This window comes from Gopherus flavomarginatus, chromosome 9, assembly GCF_025201925.1.
Source record: "Gopherus flavomarginatus isolate rGopFla2 chromosome 9, rGopFla2.mat.asm, whole genome shotgun sequence".
Classification (NCBI taxonomy): domain Eukaryota; kingdom Metazoa; phylum Chordata; order Testudines; family Testudinidae; genus Gopherus; species Gopherus flavomarginatus.
In genome coordinates, this window is record NC_066625.1 from 51,319,050 (window position 1) to 51,332,361 (window position 13,312).

Here is a 13,312-nt window from a genome sequence, read left to right on the forward strand (position 1 = left end):
TATTGGTGCACATATGCAAAATGAATTTTGTTATGCATGCAAAAAATTAGAAGGAACATTGTCAGTGTCTGACAATTTTGTCTTTTACTCTAGTTTTAATCAGTTTGCCCAGTACTGAAATCAGGCTTACCTGCCTATATTTTCCAGGATCCTCTGGAGCCTTTCTTTAAAAATTGGCATCTCATTAGCTATACTCCAGTCATTTGGTACAGAAGTTGATTTAAATAATAGGTTACAAACTGCAGTTAGTAGTTCTGAAGAAACTCAAATGTGAAATTGCAGAACTCCTGGGTGAATGCCATCTGGTCCTGATGACTTATTACTGTTTAGTTTATCAATTTGTTCCAAAACCACCTCTAATGACTCTTCAGTCTGATGTAGGGCCTGATTGGTAGGTGTGCTCAGAGGGTGCTGACCGCCACACAACAGCTTGGGGTGGGGAAGGAGAGACAACCTCTTGCCCAGTAGCTGGAGCACTCACTTGGGTTGTAGGACACCACCAGTTAAAGTTTCCCCCTCTCTGCCTGATGAGAATGGATTTGAACAGGGATCTGCCACCTCTCAGGTGAATGCCCTAACCTCAGGGCTATTATCATTCTCACTTTTCTGGTCTAATTACATGTTCAAGTTGTTTAAATTATTGGGCCATTGAATGAGTGACTATAGCCCAGTGTTTCAGGTATTCACCTGAGTGCATGATAACATCTGGAAGAAGGACCCCAAGTATGGGATTGTCTCCCTTTGCTCCAGCTTGATTTCCTTAAGACCTTCATCCTCAACAGCACAAAGGCTGTCAGCGTGGGGATAGGACCATGCTGTGTCCCTGGAAGTCTTATCAATGTACCTCTGTCCCTCCTAGCTCCTCCAATTCAGCCACTTGGCTCTCAAGAGCTTGTGCTCCATCTGAGTGCCATGAGCTCCTTGCATGTATGTGCACCTACAGTATCTGCCCACAAAGCAGATAACCATACATGCTCCATTCAGTGCAATAAAGTAGAGAATCCCCACTCTGCTGCTGGACTTTTGCCTACCTGCCTTCTCTTGAAGGGGTTTGGGTTTTTGGGTTGTTTAGAATGTTTGTAGGTGTATCTGGGTCTCTAAACTCCCTGGTTTGCTGTTTCTGGTAGCTTAGGTGCTAGCTTCCTAAATGCCTGTTCTCCCAAGTTAGCCCCACCCCATTGTCAAGGGATCCAGCAGGCTAGAACCTCCTTAGTGAGCTCTCAGCCTAGCCAGGCAGGCCATTTGGCTCAGCACACTGACCCCACACCAGATCTCACTATAATCTTTAATCAAGTGCACAACAAACTGACAAGTTTGCCCCCAAGGATCCTGTGACTGCCTCCTTCACCTGAACTCTGTTGCAAATCTCCAGTCTTTTTTCTGCTTCTGTTGTCTAGCTCCTAGCTAAATGTGCTACAGCAGACCTCTGCTGAGCAGTGTATAGGAACCCTGCTATATTGCTGCAGGCTCGCATTGCTGGACTATGGCATACTATAAAATCTGGTTCTGATCACTGCTAAGTACTTACACAGGCTGACTCCCGTTGACCTCAGTTGTTGTCTCAGTGCTGCCTATTAAAACAGCAGTGGTTTTTTGTTTTGTGTTTTTTAGCCACTCCAGTTTCACTGTTCTACATGAAACAACATGCGTTCAGCTTGGACTCTTAAAATTCCAGCAGCCAGCTTAATCAGCAATGGCTTACTTGGCAGTGAGTCGGAACTGAGTGGTTTTCTTTGGACCAAGCATTATAAGCAGAACCAGAGCTGAAACTTGGCTGTTACACTGACTTCCTTAGTGAAGTACACCCAGGAGAGGACTGCCTCCCTTGCAACTATCCATGTTTCTGTCTTGTTCTGAGCTAAGGTCTCTGCCATGCCCCATTACTCTTCCATGTTCCAGTAAATAAAATCAATCTCCTTCATGTGAGGAGCTAAACAGACTTCATCACAAGGTAGTGTTCACATCAGGGGGCTGGGTAGAGTCTGACTTGCCATACTTACAAATAGCACAAGCCCTTATCTTCCCAAGGGGAATGTGCTACTCTGAGCATGTGTGAAATCCAGCATCTCTAGTGAGTCAGCATAGGTGGGCCATCGACGACTGTGGTGAGAATAGTGAGAGCTATAGAAGTTTCCCAAGCTACAGCTTAGTCACTACTACAATGTAGCCATGGATGCTACGAGGGAATAGGAGTTGGAGATGGTGCAATCAGTAGTACTCGGATAACAAACTAGATAGAACCAAAATAGCTTGGCATCTTTAACAGACATGAGTTGGAACCTGGTTACTTAAAAAAAAAAAACAAAAAAAAAAACTGAAATGTTGAGACATTTAAGCAGTTAGTGTTCCCCCTTTATTTAAATAAGGGCATGGCTACACTAGAAACTTCAAAGCACTGTTGCGGGAGCGTTCCCGTGGCAGCACTTTGAAGTGAGTGTGGTTGTGCACTAGAGCTCTCCCAGCGCTCCTGGTAATCCACCTCCACCAGGGGATTAGCTCCTAGTGCTGGGAGCCTGGCTACACTGGGGCCATGGCTACACTGGCACTTTACAGCGCTGCAACTTTCGTGCTCAGGGTTATGAAAAAACACCCTCCTGAGCACTGCAAGATACAGCGCTGTAAAGCCTCAGTGTAATCAGTGCTGGGAGCACGGCTCCCAGCGCTGCAAGCTACACCCGTAAGGGATGTGGTTTACATGCAGCACTGGGAGAGCTCTCTCCCAGCGCTGGCGCTCTGACCACACTCACACATCAAAGCGCTGCTGCGGCAGCGCTCTGGAATATCAAGTGTAGCCATACCCTGGTGCTTTAAAGTGCTCAGATTTGCTGCGCTCAGGTGTGTGTGTGTGTGATTTTTTTCACACCCTGAGCTAGCAAGTTTGTTTGCTAGAAAATGTAAGTGTGGACAAACCCTAAGAGGTGGCTGCAGAGCACAACAAACCTCTAATGCAGTCCAGGGAAACCTCAGCCTCTTGCTACAGTCCTGCTTACATGTCATCTGTGCCCCTTCTTCCCTAATTTAATGGTAAGATTAACTGCAGGAAAACAAGATCTGAACTGCAGCTGCTTCAGCAGAAGTCAATCACCACAGCATCCATAAAGCAAGCAGGGCTGGGTTGAAGTGCTATAGGCCAATGCCTAGGGCTCTCCTGCCTGACAGTATGTGAGTGCTGCACATGTGAATCTCAGTTTTCATGTAAATTTCTAGGTCTCATGTTTGTAAAGCATAGCTCAAATGTGAACAATGTAACAATGCATTAGAGATTGCCAGTCTTCAGACAGCCTGAAATAATAGCTCTGAGGGGATGAACTTCCCCATGCATCTTAATGAGGTGTTAATTCCAAGCTCTGGGGAACCTCACCAATGCACAGTGTAATAGAGGACCCTGCATATAACCATCTGTGGTTCTAGTGGGTCACAGATTGAATGAGCCAGCAGTCTGATACTAGCTGTTCGTGCAGCTGCACTATTTATTAAAAAGAGGATCAGAAGACACAGGAGGTATGTGTCCTCTCTGCTTAACACTGGAGAGGCCTCAGCTGATGTACTGTGTCCAGTTCTGGGCACCATGCTTCAGGAAAGAGGTGGACAAATTAGAGTCCAGAGGAGAGCAATAAAAATGAGAAGACTTGGAAAACCTGATGTATGAGGAAGGGTTTTTTAAAACACCGCCCCCCCCCCAAAAAAAAAACACAACAAAACACAAACCCTGCATGTTTAGTCTTGAGAAAAAACTCAGTGGACCTGTTAAGTCTTCACCATCCTCTTTACAACAGTCCTTAATATATTTGATCAGTTGTTCTGTATCCTTTGCAGGTAGGACAAATGGTAATTGGCTTAATTTGCAGCAAGGAGATGTGGGTTCTGTTAGGAAATCTTTTCCAGCTATAAAATAGTTAAGCACCAGAACAGGCTTCCAATGGGGATTATGGCATCCCTGTCATTGGAGGCTTTTAAGAACAGGTTGGACAAACACACCTGCCAGGTGTGCTCTAGGTTTACTTGGTCCTGCCTCAGTGCAGGGGACTAGACTTGATGATCTCTTGAGTTTCTTTCAGCCTGACATTTCTGTGATTCTGAGTCTGACTGCAGCAGGTACAGCCCACTCACTCTATGGCTGTGGGAGTATCTGCTTGGGCAAGTTACTGGGGTTTCCCCTTGATGCCACCTATGCCTCTAGAGGTGAGAGGGGACTCCTGCTGCTCTTGAAGGGGGTGCCTATGCTGCTTCCCTTGCCTCTTTAGGAGGGCCTCTTCCCTCACCTGTACTCCAAGTGGGAGTGGCCCCATGGTACAGGGCTGGCCCCACAGGAGGGAGTCCATGTCATGGTGTAGCTAAGGGTCTGGATTGCCTTAATCGAGCCCTGGGACCGATAATCTCAGCAAAGGCGCTGTGTATTCTGTTGCTGTAGCACTTCTCTCCAGCAGGAGGCAGAGTGGAGCAGGGAGCTGAAGTGTTCATTGCCACTCCATCTTTGCTTGGGCTGAAACTCTCTCTCCACTTCAGTTTCAAGATCTGATAAAACCTCTTGTTAAGGTGGTTAGACACTACTGATGTTGGTTATTTCCACTTTCAGTTAACTGTCTTTGGACAGCATGGTCTCTGCTGCAAAACTGTATGCTGCAGGTGCCAGCAGAAATGCATTATACACAGTGCTTCAACTGCATCTCAGGTTAGAAGAGCAGGCTCTGGAGACAAGATCTCCATACCTTCATGTAAATGGTTGGTAACAGCAAAGGAAGAAGTGTATAAATGCTATATGGGCAGAACTGTCCAGATACCCCAGAAAACAAGTATTCAGAGGCTCAAAGGTCCTCTTGTTAGTCAAAGCTGCTACACCGCTTAGTATCTGACTCCATCTCTGTAACTGGGACCACAGGTCACTGTAATGGCCTCTGACCCAGCTAGGATCTAAAACTAATTATCAGGTACATTTTTATTTTTCCCCCTTGTGAATCTCTAGAGAAAAGTCTGCAGATTAGAAAAGGAGTTTTGCTTTATCAATGGGTGATGTACTAGTTTTGTCTCTGCTTGAGGTCTGGATTAAAAACATTATTTTGCCTACAAGAGAGCTGGGGAACAGAGTTCAGTTTGCTTTACTTTTATAGAAACGTAAGGGAGTTAAGTCTGCAAAAAATAGAGGGAGGGAGAGCTTGGATGCAGTACCTTAATGTGAGCTGGATAGGTAATGTCCCCTCTAGAGAACTGCAATAGCCATACATCACACCTGCTAGAGAAAAACAGGAGGGATGTAACTAATGCAAATTGCAGCACACTCCCTAGACAAAGATATCTACCCCAGTGCTACACCTAGCTGACCAGCTAATTACATTCCAGTCCTCTCCTGGAAACCAGTAAGTGCCCTGTTGAGACCAGCTCTACGTGTGGCAGGGGAGTGGAGAGTTCTCATCTTGCTGGATTGCACTGCTTGTATTAGAGGCTATTGTTACACTATCCTCAAACTTCAGCTGTAAATCTTTGCCTTTCCTCTTCCCTTCCAATGTGGCCACCCCCTCCACCCTAAAACTCTAGAGATGAACCCATAGCTCCTACTGGCCCATAAGCCCATTGAGTTGGATGGAGATTTGTGTAGACAAGACTTCATTATGGTGGAAGTACAGGATTATTTTTAACATGTAACTAGCTACCTGGCATATTGGTTTCCCTGGCAGACTTTCATCATGTCTTAGACCGCTCTGTGTCACTAAGTCACTATCTCTTGCCTATTGAGCAGCCTGCTCAAATGGCAGTATTCTGTGTGCTCTGGGTGGAACAGCCCTGCAAACTCATTCTTGTCAGTCACAGGGTTGGATTGGCCCTGTTGACAGCTCAGTACTAACTGACACTGCAAAGTGCAGGTGGGGTTGGGGGGACAACTTTCAGAAAGAATTAACTCCCTGGGTTTCAAAAGGAACATTATCCAGAGTGGTGTGTGTGTGTGTCTTGTTAGGGCTTGGTGTCGGCTTCAGAAGCTGGCACTGCGCATTGCATGGCTTTTAAGTGAAATCTAAGCACTCAGGACAGAAATTCTGGACAGTGCAGCCTTCTCTGCCTTTGTGGAATTCTTCTATGAGAAGACCTGCTGCAACCTTATATAGAAGAAATTACTGGCTCACTAGTACAGATCTGACTCCAAACCATGCCCCAGTGAGCAAGACATGCAAATTGATCCCCAGAATGACCTTTTTTCTCTTTCTTTGTGTAATGGATAGAAACCTACTGATCTGAAACCATAATCCTGTTTGCTTCACACCTGGCCTCTCCTGCACTTCAGGAAATGATCCCCTACCAGTAGCGGTACTTGAGCACTGTCTACATTAGACATCTCAAGTCACTGGTATCCTGACCACTAAGAGGCCTGCTCTGAACATAGCTGACTCTATAGCAGTGAAAATATTAATGCTTCTCCATTGCTACCAGTGGATCTGCCGGGCATGGAATTACAGGCACTGACTTGCCCAGTGTATGCAGAGTCCAATGCTGAGCAGTGCATGGTGCATTTAAACTCTGACCCTGTCCACACAATCCTTGAAACAGTACTAGTCATATCTATGTGTAAATAGGTGTCTGCACCATCTAGCATGAGCAGTGCCTTCTCGGGAATCTGTTATCAACAGTGCTACTGTTACAGCAGACGGTGTCTCGTAGTAGGGGGGTGATCTCTGTACATGCCTATCCTTGCTGGTCACGAAAACCTTCTAGAAACTTACTGCAGCAACCATTTTCAACCCTAATACCACTGCTGTTGCAGCTATAGTGCAGATAGGGTCTAAGAACTCACTTGTGACAAGAATGCAGCGGCTCTGAGCAAATTTAATCTCCCTCTGCATCTCTTTCTAATAGAACAAGAACAAAATCTAGTGACACAACTTCTAAATCAAATGATCATAAGAGGTGCAGGAAGTACTTGGAGTTGCTAAGCTTGGCTGTATTGATTGCCTGTGCTGTTCTTTGCACAGATCCTTTGCCTCAATTATTTTGAGTTCTTCCTTCCCTTAAACTTTGGAATCCTTGCAAGCTTTAATGCACTTCTGCCACCCCATTTCTAAATTCAATTAGCAGTGATGTGACCAAGCATGACTACGTAGCAGGAGCAGCAGAGCGACAGCTGTGTGAAATTAAACCACATCATTTGGACTGAATAGTGTGGTTGGGTTGGGGCTAGCCTTAGGGGAAAATGGCACCCTGGGCAAACTTGTATTTTGGAGCTCTGGTCCCCACTGTCTCCTTGGGCTTTCCAGCCCCCATTGCACTGAGCGCCCTTCTGCAGCCTCACACTCCAGGCTTGCCCCATTCCTTGTCTCTTGACCATGGCACCCCCCTGACCACAGCGCCCAGGGCAGTCACCCACACATAAGGCCAGCCCTGGTTGGGGGGAGGGGAAGGTTTGGCTGGGAACTGGACCAGTCATCTTATTGGCAGGTATAAGTGATCTGTTCAACTCATGATGTCCATACTGATTGTTACTCTTTCAGAGCAAGCCTCAGTCGCCCAAGAGGGAGTCTCCTCTCCCAGTGAATAGCAGCTTCAAAGAAAATGGGGTTCGTGTGGAACAAGATGATCAGGACCTATTTGCAGGTAAGTTTCCCTGCACTGTGTGTAAAACAACTCAAACTTTTTTTCCAGGTAGAGTGAGAGGCAACTGCAGCCACTAGATAAGAGCTAAAAGCTGCAGGAGGCTTGTTATTACTTACTTGTGTTTAAGTACCCAGTGGAAGAGGGGATCTGTGGTAAGGGTGGCACCTGCACCTTCCATGCAGCTGCTTATGTTCCTTTGATAATGGAAGCAGTAACAAGCTCTCCTGGCCTCTCTGGGAAAGCTGGGTAAGTGTTTCCTTAGCACTGCCTTAAAGGGGCAGCTCTAAATTGCAGTGGGAAAACTACTTGCATGTGGCAACTGCCTGGAGAAGCCTAAACACCAAACTCTAAAGAATGTAAGCATTGTGATCTGCTGCAGTGTTCTTCTGGAGTGTGCAGGCAGAGCAGGTGGCATCGGGAGCTTAGAGTTCCCAACCAGCTGTGGAGTGAAAGTAATGCATGGGTCAGTTTAAACTGTTGCTGTTCAGAATCCTGAGAGTGTCAGTGAACTGGTCAGTACAGCTACTTGTAGACTTCCTAAGCAGTCACAATGGCACTAGAGCTGCTCACTGGGGAGGAGAAGGTCCTCAGCTCCTTGCAGGAACCAGGAGGCTCAAAAGATTGCATGAAGCACATCCACTCTCCAGTGGCCAGCATAAGGCTCCAGACTTGACAGAAGAGTGCACCAAAGCAGTCTCCATGGAGAGCATCCTGGTAGGAATCTCAGAACTATTGCTCTGTGAGTAGCAGGGAATGAACTTCTACCAGGGACGGTGCCAGGAGCAGGTGCCATTCAAAAATGTATTGCACCATTCCAGCTGCTCTTGCTATTCCCCTCCTTGTACAGCCAAGCAGAGGGGAGTGTGGCGTAGCATAAGGTAAGAACTGGTGCCCTGGCCAGTAGGAGCAGAAAAGAACTGTTCACTGGGACGATGGCTTGGTCATGCTCTCTGAAAAGTGTGTGAGGGGATTAAAAACTCCATAAGGTGATAGAACTAGTGGAAGCCAAAGTCAAGCAATAAGCATAGGAGTTCAGGGGGAACTTCCTCCAAGGTGAACGCTGTCAAATACCTACATGCAGTGCCGGAAAGAGGGCGAGGTGAGTGAGGCACTCGGCTCAGAAAGCCGAGGGGAGCAGAAAAAGCCTTCCCTGCTGGAAGGAAAGCTGCAGCTGTCCCAGCTGCTGCTGCCTCTATGGCAACAAGAGGTGCTGGCTGGCAGAGGGCTGAGGGGAAGCAGCTGGCTGCTGCATATCAGGAGGGGGAGGACGGAGGCATACATATGCTTCACAGCCCTCCCCTCCCCAGCACTCCTGTGGAGGAGACAACAAGGGGGCTTCCAGTGGGAGACAGGATCATCGGCAGTGGGCCTCACTCACCTGAGCAGCTGCTGGGGCTTCTGGTGAGTGTTTGTTTGACCCTGTGATCTGCCCCTCCCCCAGCCACCACTCCTGCGAACTGGGCAAGGGGCAGCCCCATCCCCCACCCCCAGTTAGGTTATGGCAAGGGGCAGCAGGAGAGGAAGGAAGCCACATGTGATGGCAGTCCCCTCTCCCACCAGCATCCACCACCCCCTCTGGCCCCCAAACTCTAGCCCAGAGCCTGCACCCCACCCCGTGCCTGCGGGGCCAGTGCAAGGATATTGCACCCTAGGCGAAACGTCCACCTTGTGCTCCCCACCCCTCCCCTGGAGCATCACTTATTATAAACTTTCAAAAATGAATACTGCGTAATGTGCCATTGTTCATTAGAATGAATTCACATTCGGCTTGAAGATTTATTAATTTCATTATTTAGTCTACATATTTAATGAAAATTAAATGAATAATCTGACAGTGTGTGAGGCGGGCTGGCTGGCTTCTGGCAGGGGGCTGTGGGCATGGGGCTGGCTAGAGGCAGGGCAGGCAGGTATGGCAGGGGCTGGCTGGAGGCAGGGGAGGGAGAAGGTGAAAGGAGGCTAGTGGTGGATGGGGGACTGACTAGGGGAGACGCAGCAAGCCAGCGGGGAATTAGGGGGTGAAGAGGTGTGATGGTGGGGCTGAGCAGGGAGGGGGCAGGTCCTATTTTACTGCTGTGATCTGGTCACCCTATGCATGCTGTTTCTTCCCTCCACCTTCCTTTTTGGCCCACAGCTGTTTGGGGCAGGGGTGGCAGTGGGGAAGGAGGGCTTGTTTCCGCAGAGTGGGTAGTGCTGGGTGCGTGTGTTTCGGGGGGGCTTGGTGGCATGGCGGAGGGGAGGGGGGCACATTTTTATTATATTGCCTCAGGTGCAAAAATAGCTAGTTATGACTGCCTACATGTATAAATTCTTGAGACTGGGCCGTATAGTACTGCCCAGAACAGGAGCTCTACTAGTTTCTGTGGAACCAGGTGACTGTCAGATTAGAAAAGATGCTGACTCTCTTCCTTGGTGGTGACCCTTGTGCCTTGCAGATGCCACGGTGGAGCTGTCTCTGGACAGTACACAAAACAACCAGAAGAAGGAACCAGCCAGAGTGTCCAGCCCTGCCCCGCCTCTAGAAGTAGCAACAAGTTCTTCTTCCAAACACCAGCCAAAGAGCTATGAGGAGGTGAGAATTGCAACTTCCATCTTGGTTGCCTTCTATCCAATTTTTGCCTTCTGGTCCACATGTGATCGAAGGGTAAAATGTCAGGGTGACCCACACAAGACTGGTTAACTTCAAGGGGGCTCAGATTCCCTTGAACTTAATTATCCTCTCCCTGTGAGATGGCAGCTCCTGCTAGTTGAGAGCAGGACACTACTAAAAGTTTCTGCCAGGGTGGAATGTGAAGGCCACTTGAGGGACAAAGTGACCGAGTGAGTGACCAAGCTGTTGCCCACTGGACATGCCATGCTGCTGTGAGATGACCCCTTCCAATGCAGCAATACTGTCTGAATACGAAGTTGCTTGTAATGGTGTCACACACATTTCACTAGCCTCCTTTCATGGGGCACCTCCACAAGTGTCAGGCCTTAGGCCTTTACCAGGTGCAATTCTGTAATCTGTGTACTCTGCTAGGGACCTGGGTTATAGCCCCTGATACCAACTGTGATTGATTCAGTTGGATAGAACCTGCCTGAGTTCTCTTTGCAAGCCTGCGTCCGCATATATTTACATACAGACCGAAACCACTTCTCGAAACAAAGCATGACTTAATTTGCCAAAACGGTTATATAGTGCTTAGAGGTGGCTTTAAAGTAACAGACCTGCATGCATATTCCCAGGGCAGCCAGTATAATGGCTTGTTTCCACTAGCTATTTGCCTTCCCATCCAGAAGAGTGAGCTGCTTTTTTCTTTATTGTAGAAGTCTCCCTGTAAGCCAGCTTCAACATTGTGACTTATGTCTAGTGTGTAGGCTGGGCTCTCTGATTCCGGTCTCAGCAGCAAGGGTATGGTTATAAAGGCCAAATGAAATAACTCTGCAGTACTGCAGAAGGAGGAGACTTGAATTTGGGCAGAGGACCCATCTGCCTCCAGAGGTGTTGCTTTGTGTTCAATGCCTCCTATTTTCCCCTGCACACACCTGGCCAGCCACGGACCTGCACTGATGGGTTCCAACTGAGGACTGATCTCTCTCTGGCAGGGTGATATGTGCAGTACCAGGGTCTCTAGTGGGAGAGCCCTTAGCCAGGGGAAGGGATCTCTGAATCTCAAGTGCCACTTCAGTGTTACCCTCTTTACCTGAAGCAGTGCAGTATAGCTGGAGATGCTGCTCCTCACTGAACCAATCAGTGGCCTTCTTTCACATTTTAGACTGAAGTGCACTGAGGACTGGTTTTGCAGCCTTGCTCCATTCAGCCACTTGTGTGCTGCTTCTGTGACATAAAGGTGTTATGGTGGTCTAAGCAGCTCCCTGAAGATTCCTGTGGGGCAACCCACAGGTGGCGGAGCAGGTGTAGTCAGCTCTGTTCCATCCTCTGTCTCAGCCTGTGTGGTAGGCAGGGCCTGTGCTTCCATTAGGCAATCGCTTAAGGCACCAGGATTCAGATGGCGGCATTTTGCGTGCTCCCCACCGGCCACGTGGAAGCTTCGGGTTCCGCTCCCGTTGCGCCGCTGAAGGACCTCCACCAACGTGCTGCGGAAAACAGCAGCAGGCAATTGAGCTACTGCCGACATTTCAGCAATGACTGCTGCTGTCGCCTGCGGCATTTTGGCGGAGGGTCCTTCGGCGGTGCGACAGGTGCAGAACTGGAAGATCCCGCGCACCCCATGGGGAGCGTGCAAAATGCCCCCCTCCCCCCAAATTCTGCCTATGACTCCAGAAACCATGGCGCTGCTCCTGGTGGTAGGGAATATGATGGAAGTGCCACTCCAGTCTAGTTATCCCAGGCTTCCATACTGGTTCTTGAGGGGGCCATACACAGCCAGGTTCAATGTAATACAGCCTTGAGGCCACTCTGTCACACTTTCCCACAAGGTCAGAGGAATGAAATGGTGTCAAAACTGCCTTTGGTTCCTGGATCTCATACTGGCCCAACTTGGGTGGATCAGAGGAGTGAGATGAACTGTAGTAAACCTCATTTGATGCGGCTTTGCATTTCTGGGAACAGTCTTGAGGTCCAGCACTATGCTCCTGTCTGTGCTGTGTGAGAGGCAACAGCGCAGCCCTGCCCTGAGGAACTTGTAATCTAAACACCAGATAAGCACATGTATGAATATATAATGATTTGGCATCGTCTGAGGCAGGCTGAAACCTTGATCTTGGATTGTACTGACTTGCTATATGTACTCACCTCTTCCTAAACAGCCGGAGGAAGAGGAACAGGAGGACAAGTTCGAGCTGACTGTGGGAGTGAGTGACCCAGAAAAAATTGGTGAGTCTGTGTACAATGTACAGTGTACACAGAAGTAAAGTGTAGTCCAGAAGTGGCACTTAGCAGGATTTGATGCAGCCAGTCCACTGTCTTTCCTCCTGAATACACAGCCAAGTCCTGCTCCTATCCATTCCCAAAATGTCAGTCTCTTCAGTTTGCTTTCTTGCTGGTGGCTGGTTCTGTGCCTACCAACTTGAGCTTTTAGTAAATGCATTGCCCTCAATCGCTGCCATTAGGTCAGGCTATTTTCTACCTTTATTGTAAAGAGGTTGCCTGCCTACCAAAGGATGGCTACTGAGATCTCTCCACTAGAGAGACTAATAGTTCAGGGCATATAAGGACTAAAACACCAAAGGAAGCAATGACAGTCTGTAGGGCCCATGCTGCAATGAAGGAATAGTTCTGAGAACCAGCATCAAGCCTGACAGCACCCTGATCTTGGCCAGCACAGTGACCTCCTGCTTTGGTGGCTTTTTCTGTTGGAATCAGTGGCTCAGGTATCCACTAGACTGGCTAAGTCAGGAGTCTGGACACAGACCTTGACCCATTCACCAATCAATGGCATCTCTAATGCAATTTTTGCTATAAGAAGGAAGGGTATGGAAGCATTTCTCTGCAGCTGGAGAACATGGTAGATAACCCCTTAGTTTGGCTAGAAGAAAGGGAAGTGTCTGCTTTGTTTTAATAATCTGGCTATGATGAAGTCTGTGAAAAGGCAAATCACGTGTAGCTAAGGGGTAGGTTAGCATCCAGCTTCCTTCTATATAGGTTGCCTCCTGTTCCATACAGCCACTGAATTGTTCACCCTTAAACAGATGTGTGGAACTAGCCCAAATGCTGGCAGTGCAACAAATGATTAATTGTAAGTGTGTCCAGCTCACTTCTTTAGGAAGTACAAAGAGCTCTGCAGCATCAGCA

The 13,312-nt window shown here is 48.1% G+C and overlaps 1 protein-coding gene across 6 annotated transcripts in view; it reads left to right on the forward strand.

The window, feature by feature from the left end:
* SNX1 (sorting nexin 1) overlaps positions 1 to 13,312 on the forward strand; it is a 49,537-nt gene that overhangs the window by 15,295 nt on the left and 20,930 nt on the right. For 5 of the 6 annotated variants that reach the window (XR_007776264.1, XR_007776266.1, XR_007776267.1 and 2 more), the window contains exons 2-4: positions 7,476 to 7,578; positions 10,011 to 10,147; positions 12,328 to 12,394. Coding sequence is in view for 2 of the 6 variants with exons in the window: in XM_050967440.1 (XP_050823397.1) it covers positions 7,476 to 7,578; positions 10,011 to 10,147; positions 12,328 to 12,394 (307 nt within the window). In the remaining 4 variants the exon portion in view is untranslated. Of the gene's footprint in view, positions 1 to 6,054; positions 6,148 to 7,475; positions 7,579 to 10,010; positions 10,148 to 12,327; positions 12,395 to 13,312 lie in introns of those variants that run through there. The other variant, XR_007776265.1, reaches the window with a different exon arrangement.